Source organism: Phoxinus phoxinus (genome assembly GCF_949152265.1).
Source record: "Phoxinus phoxinus genome assembly, chromosome: 14".
In the NCBI taxonomy this organism is placed as follows: Eukaryota; Metazoa; Chordata; class Actinopteri; order Cypriniformes; family Leuciscidae; genus Phoxinus; species Phoxinus phoxinus.
In genome coordinates, this window is record NC_136889.1 from 16,494,585 (window position 1) to 16,502,423 (window position 7,839).

A 7,839-nucleotide genomic window follows, 5' to 3' on the forward strand; every position below is an offset into this window, starting at 1 on the left:
CTGCACTTTTTAAAATGTATTTAGATGTCCTAAATATAACCAAGCAACCAAGTTCGTAAAAATGAGGAAAGCCCTAAATAAAATAAACATCTTTGCCCGTGCTCAGAGACGAGTGGCAGCGGAGGTGCACCGAGATTGTGGCCATGGATGCACTGAAATACAGGAATTTCATGGAACAGTTTCAGCCTGAGAAAATGACCCGGGAGCTAAACAAGGTCAGCAAAGGCTTCATGCAAAGTGTTTCACACCGATGACATGAAATGGCAAATCCTTGACCTCTGTCGAGCTCTAATGGCCTTTGATTCTCTTAACCTTGCCAATCTGTTGCTTAGAGAATTTAACAATGCATGACATGACTGAGTCGTCTTGTCAGTCTCTTGTATTCCGCAGTGATTAGCTTGTATTTGTTTCTCTATTATAAAGGATGACTTCTTTTTCCAGGCATTCTGCAGTTTCATGCGGCATGGGACGAACCCTCAGAACCTCTCGGCTGTTGCCACTGGGAACTGGGGATGTGGTGCGTTTGGAGGCGACACTCATCTCAAAGGTACAGTACATGCAGGTCCTCAAAGAGAAGCTACAATTCTCAAGGTGCTCTTTCTTTCTCAAATGTCATGCACCAATGTTAAAAAGCTCACCATTACTGATATGTTTTATTTAGGCATCACATAATTATAATGTAGAGTGTGAAATGCTGCTTATTTATCTCTAAATGTTAAAAAAAAAAACATTTTTGTATTAATTTCTGGTTTTGGCATTAAGACAAAACAGAGAAGCTCTCTTGCTTTGTTTCTTTTTTTACCCTAGACATGTTTTTGCCACTTTCCTGTTATTGATCAGCTGACACACATTTATCTTTTCCATTACAAGTGCAACTGATTTTCCAGCCTCATCCATAAATTCATGGCAAGCTTGTGACTTTGCCAGCTGATCATTTTCTGTTGTAAGGATGGAAGCCGTTTCATGAGATGATTCCATCTTTGATAGATCATCATTGTTGAAAGCATGTGTGCTTGAATGTGGAGCTAGTTAATTTCTCCCATTGACTTATCACACAGTAAATTCATCTTGATGCTGGGTTATTTTGGGCCAGTCTGTTTAGTTTAGCGCTGGTTTGACTACAGATTACCCGTTGTAATTGGTTGCCCTCATTTGAACAACGTTCATTCATCAGTGGGCTACATTCAACCTCTTTAAATATTTAAAATCTTTAGACTCAATTTGAAGCTGGGTGACTAAGATTGAGTCTTTTAATAGGGGTTGTTAGACATGGATTATTTACCTTTTAAAAACAAATTGGATGTGTCAGTCATTTTCTCTACTGCTAGTAACATGAAGCAAAACTATAGAATCCACACTATGCCATCAATGATGTATTACACCATATTTTATTCATTTAGGTTGGGCAGCTATCAGTATTTTCTGGGGACCCCCAGATAATATTAACAATATATCATAGAGCATGCAGCGGTTGACTGACCCTTCATTGTGCTAATGGGGGGAGGGAGGGGTAAATCTACATTGTGTTTTTTTCCCCTTTCATATTCCCATGCATTGACAGGACTCCAAATGTATGCATGTCATTTCTGTTTAGCGTTGCGTGCAGCAAAGAGAAATTAATACGAAATATGGAATGCTTTCTACATGGTTTTTATGGCTTTAGAAATTTTTGCTCACTGTCGACTAAAGCTGTACGGTTCTGGCTAAATTGAGAATCGCAATTTAGTTTTAGTTTTTTTGTTTCAAGGAGCAGAGATCACGATTTCCCCACGATTCTGAACAGACAACTAAACAAAATAACATGTAATTTACTCTAGTAGTTCTGACAAATGTTAATAGCTGCAGTTAGCTAAAATGTTAAAAGACTCTGAATGAATTACTTAAAATGGTTTAAAATGAATGATTCAATAGACTACTCTTGACGGTTTCATTACTAGATGAATCAGCGTTTTTGGAAATATTTTAAGTCACTTGTCGCCACCTACTGGTGCAACGATGTAATCGATACAATCGTTATTTTAAGTGCCATGTTAGATTCAAAAGGGAATTTGCTCTATTTTTAGCGCTACTGTAGACATCAGTGTTTATATCCAAACTATAAACTTCAATCCCAGTACGTCAGTGATCAATTTAATGTTTGAACACAGACATAATGATACTGTGTGGTTGAAAAAAAGCTGTTTCATACCTAAACATGATAACTGCTCTCTCTCTTGGTCAGTGGCAGCGCAAACGCAGATTGGAATGTTCTGGTGTGATTTTGTCAAAGGTTTAATAGACAAAGCCGAATCGCTGTGTGATTTAGAAATGAGATTGCGTGGGTGTTTGAATCGACTGTGTCTGTTTGTCCTCCCAGCTCTGCTGCAGTTGATGGCCGCTTCTGAAGCAGGGAGAGATGTGGCCTACTTCACATTTGGAGATGAAAGACTCATGAGGGACGTGCATGTCTTGTACACCTTTCTTAAAGACAACTGCGTCACTGTCGGTAAGAGGCCTGCTGCGTGTGGTTCATTCTGTGTAAGATCTAACACAATATCAAAATGGAAGTCCTGTTTTTATTGGAGGTGGATGTCATTTTATATATTGTTTATGCATGAATAAAAAATAGACTGACAGATAGATGTTCAAAAGTTTTGGGTCGGCAAGATCTCTTATGCTCACCAACAAGGCTACATTTACATTAAAAACAGTAACATTGTGAAATTATTCAATATTTGAATGCCACAGCTGAATTTAGTTAATATGTATATATAAATGTATATAGATAAACACAAGAAAAAAAATACACTGGCTAATTAAATGTGAAATACATTTAACAATTTCAATATTGAGCCATTTGTTTTACATAATTAAATGATACAACCATTAGTGTTCTTCAGTAATGTGAAGTTCCCTGTTTCTGTCCCATTTTTCCTTTCTGACGTTTATTGAAACCTTTTTGAGAAAACGCTGTCAGCCATCTATTGTACTAAAGTGGAGACGGCAGTAAACTTGTGTGCTCCGTGATTTATGAATGGCTCTGGACTTGGCTGACGCCATGATGCTCACCATCCCTCAAATCTTTTTTTTCCCTCTCTCTCTTTCTCTCTGTCTCCTAGGCGATCTTTACTTCCACTTAAAGCAGTACTCCAATGTAGTGTCTAAGCATGGCCAGTGGCCTAACATCAATCTCTATGGGTACATCATGGATAAGGTCAGTACAAATATGGAAGCGGAGCCCAACCCTGGCCCCAGCGACAGCGACTTGACCACTGCGCCTACCCCCTCTCCTGCAGACGGCCATTAATGCTGGCCAACGGCTAAATGCCTCAGTGCTTTCTTCTCCTTTAGACAGACTTTTTTGGGTGATTGTCTGAGACATAGGGAAGCACTTTATGCCTTTCTTTTCTACCAGTGAGTATAAGTTTGAAGTCACTATGAATAAGGCGACAGGAAGTATAGCAATAGTCACTCTGACTGTAAATCCTTATTTCTGATGAACATCATCTAGGTTTGATCCCAGGGGAGTTTTTCGTGGAACGCCACACAAACTTACCTGGGATCAAATTTACTGCATGATCTTGTGGAATTAAATTATCCATTTGAGTTGGGTGACAAGGTGTAGTCTTGTTAAATGTTTTTGTTCATATCCAGAAACTGACAGTGATTCAGAATAAAGTGTTTTGAGTTAATTAAGAAAGTATGCATGGAAACCACAGTAAGGTCCCCCGTGACACTTGATGGCAATGTATTGCACAAGCCGTAAAGGCGGGAAACGTTTTGCTGGAAAATGAAAAGATTTGATAATGAAAGATGTGAAAAGGAAATATCAACTGTTGAAAAACAACTTGTATAATCACACTGATGGAACTGCTGCAAATTCAAACTGTGTAAAAAAATATAGTCTCTGCATGACATTTTTAGCAATTTATAACAGTCAAGGTTTTTACTGTTTCAATTTATGTTTTGATCAAAGGCACCTTTAAGAAATGGGGTTGATATTTAAAGGTAGTGAATATTTTCATATGTTTTGCTCTTTATTTTATTATGATTTGATAATTAAAATTGTTGATTCAGAAAATTGTTGTTTGTTTCTTTCTTTCTACTTGCTATATACATGTTCAGGACATCTTTTGACATGCTAATCAAAACATGCTAATGCTTTTACCCAAGGTGACACGTGGATTAGTGCAGAGCCAGTAGACTACTTATGTTTTATGTGTTCAATTATTTATGCTCAATTACAAATCCAATGCAATCTATCCAAGTCATAACAATGAAAAATGATCCTTACAGTCTTTGTTACACTATTACGATTTATCGTTAATGTGTATCTTTTAAATTCACTTAAGTCTCATTTCAGTTGATATAAAACATTTCTTTCTTCAGTCCAAGTCTAATCATAACACTCTTCTTTTTGTTTTGTTTTTTGTTGCAGAACCGGACTAATAGACCTAGATTGTAGCTTTGTCCAGCACGTATACATCTTAATTGTATAATGCACTTATATTTCTAATTTGACCTAACTGACTTCTTTTGATCACCACCATTATGACCGTTTCTAATCATCCTCAAATGCTTTTGAACGTTTTCATCAGTTCAACTTGGAACACAAGTACCACTGGAGGACCAAAAGATGGTCCCCTATAAATGCGCTCTTGGTTTAAAGCGGACGCAGTATCCCCTTGTTTTCTCAAATACTGAGGTCCCTAAAGGGTCAGACTTTAATAGAAATTTAAATGTCACTGAAATGAGTTAAGCATTACATTCTTGTCAACATTTGTTTCATAGAGAATGAAATTGTGGGGATGGAAGTATCAAATCCCGTTTATTTTTTTACATTCTAAATGACGGTTGCCTTTAATAAGATCCCTGGTAAAGTAGGCTCTTGGCGCCGTCTGTTTCAAGAGCTGAAGTCAGAGAGCACAAAAATGGCATTTTCACTTATAATTGCATGACCTTACTTGTGCTTGGTAACAAGACGCTTTTTGTTAGTTTCGATTACAGCACTGATCAAGAGCAGAGAGGGACAAATGTGGATGTTTTATTATAATGATGTGTGTAACAGCTCCACGATATGAACCTCTGACTCATACGGCACCTTGTACTCCTGCTGTTACTCTGCACTTTTTAGTGCTGCTCCATATACTACAATTGTGCAAACTACCACTAACTGCGTTTGCATCTAATGTTAAGATCTCTATTTATTTAAGAGTCTGAATTGTTGTATATTTTCCCACGTATAAAAAGGTCACGCATGACACTTTGATCCTGAAAATCATGCATTTGGCATTTTCTTAATGCTGTATTTGAAACATGTCTGCTTTACTTCTCAAACAACCATGATAGCAGCCCAGTGATGATTGATGACAATGCTTTCTTTTTTTCTGGTTGTTGGCCACTAAGAGTGATGAAACTAGTTTTGAGGTGCTGAGGGGGAGGGAAGGCAATTAGCTCAGACTGTAAAATCCGCCAACATGAAGACCATCAATCTGGATGACTGAAGCCACATGTTCAAGTGAATTCTGCGCAATCCCTAAGAAAATTAGGAAAGCGTAATTGTCCAATGTGATTAAGAATCAGAGGTTACTGAAAATATCAATGTACTCATTACACCCTGGCACAACTTAGTGATTTTTATAAATATTTAATTGAATTTTAAACACACAGTGGTTGCGGGTTTAATGTACGTGTCTGTTAATTACCGTTTAACCTTTATTAAAAGGAAAGTGCATTGAAAGCATGGTAGGATGTGAAAGAGTCCAGTGTCGTAGAAGCGTCAGGTCCAGAGTTTGGACAGTGAAGATGAAACACTGGTCAATATAGTGTTGGAGGTTTCACGCCTCTACATGGTGGCCAATCTTCACTGATTTTACATTCCATCAGTAAGAGCAATCAATCAATCATTTTTATTTCTAAAGCACGTTTTAAAACAACATGAGTTGACCAAAGTGCTTTACAGACCCAACCGTAAAACATAGACAAACGCCCCATAAAACAAAACACTAAATAAAACCACATGTAGCTAAGAACAGTTAATAGCAGCAGAAAAGAAGATGCGTCTTCAACTTCGATTTAAAACACTCGATGGAATCACAGGATTTAATGTGTAAAGGGAGACTGTGCTGCTACCGCAAAGGCACGATCTCCCTTAGTTTTTAACCGAGATTTTGGAACATTTAAAATGACTCTTTGAGAGGATCTTAGTGGTCTAGCAGCAACATGATGCTGTAACAGACTAGATATATATACAAGGGTAAACCTTTAAAGACCATTAAAAGGACCTTGAGTTGAACCCTATACTCAACAGGGAGCCAGTGAAAAGAAGCCAGCACCGGAGAGATACTGGAATATTTCCTGGTGCCAGTCAACAGTCTGGCCGCAGCGTTCTGCACCAGTTGCAGCCGTAAAGGCAGCTTCGTAGACAACCCCAAATAAAGAGAATTACAGTAATCCAATCTGGACGAAATGAATTCATTGATCATAGTTTCCATATCTTTGAAAGACAGGAAGCCTTTCAATTTGGCAATGCCCCTCAATTGAAAAAAGCTGCCCTTAACCACAGCATTCATTTGTTTATCAAATTTCAGTTCGGAATCAAAAATCACACCAAGGTTCCTCACCTGAGTATATTAACATTAGAGGCTAAGAGCAGAATGTAAGTGATGAATTAGCAGTGCAATAGCAAAGCTGTACATAAAATAATGCAATCCATGCAACACAATGGCAGACATATCAGAGATCAAAACAGAACAAATTGTTGGTGCACTTCTCACTGGCTCATCTGTGACCAGGACAGCAAGTCTTAGTGATGTATCGAGAGACACGGTATCCAACTGACGGTATCCAACTGTCCTGTTTCCACCAAATCTGTTTGTCGGACTACTGTAACCAAACCTTTGGTGACTTTTGCCAATGCCAAATGTCAGTTTCATTGATGCCAATAATGCAAATTGTAGGCCATGGACAATATGAAACATGTATTGTTCTCTGATGAGTCCACCTTTGCTGACTTTCTCACATCAGTGGGTTACAGTGTGGAAAAGCCCCAAAGAGGCTAAACACCCGGACTGTTGTGTGCCCTGAAGCACGGGAGTGGATCAGTGATGGTTTTAGCTGCAATATCATGGCATTCCAAGGACTACCGGACCGCTCATGTGTGCGCCGCCCAATGGTACAAACATTGTACCTTGAAGGGGGTGCCGTGTATCAGCACGATAATGCACCAATACACACAGCAAGACATGTGCCAGAATGGTTTAATGAATCTCCCATGGCCTGCACAGTCATCTAAATATTTTTTGAGCCACTTTGGGGTATTTTGGAGAAGCAATTCCAAAAAAGTTTTCCTACACCAGCATTATAGTGATCTGGCCACTGTTGGCTCAAAATCCCTGTGGCCACTGTGCAGGACTTTTATTTGTCATTCCCAAGACGAATTAATGCTGGCCTTACACCATACTAATAAATAATTGTGGATTCATTGTCCAACTCGTCTTAAATGATTTGATTGAACCCCCAGTTCTATAATTATGATGTTTTTTGTTTATTTTTATACTATGATAATATATGATAATTGTGTATATATATATATATATATATATATTTTTTTTTAAATGTTATCTATGGTCTAATCATTATTTAATCATCTAATGTGTCTATCTCATATATGTTTACACAAAATGTACACTTTAATTTTAACTCTACATCTACTATTCAAATTCAGCAATTTCAAATGCATTCTCAAATAAATTCTGATTGATGCCCATCTCTGATATGCAGGGTTATATCTGATACCCATATGGCAGCACAGGTGCTTTATAGTGCATTATTTATTGTGTCCATTTACGCAATTGTTCT

At 37.9% G+C, this 7,839-nt stretch overlaps 1 protein-coding gene across 4 annotated transcripts in view; it reads left to right on the forward strand.

Annotated features, from left to right (window-relative positions):
• The window catches only part of parga (poly (ADP-ribose) glycohydrolase a), a 28,901-nt gene extending 24,844 nt beyond the window's left edge, over positions 1-4,057 (forward strand). For 2 of the 4 annotated variants that reach the window (XM_079634326.1, XM_079634325.1), the window contains exons 15-18: positions 107-215; positions 442-547; positions 2,357-2,485; positions 3,099-4,057. In XM_079634326.1, the coding sequence (XP_079490452.1) occupies positions 107-215; positions 442-547; positions 2,357-2,485; positions 3,099-3,286 (532 nt within the window). In that variant the 3' untranslated portion in view covers positions 3,287-4,057. The remainder of the gene's footprint in view (positions 1-106; positions 216-441; positions 548-2,356; positions 2,486-3,098) is intronic. The other 2 variants (XM_079634327.1, XM_079634328.1) reach the window with 1 other exon arrangement.
• Positions 4,058-7,839: the final 3,782 nt, after the last annotated feature.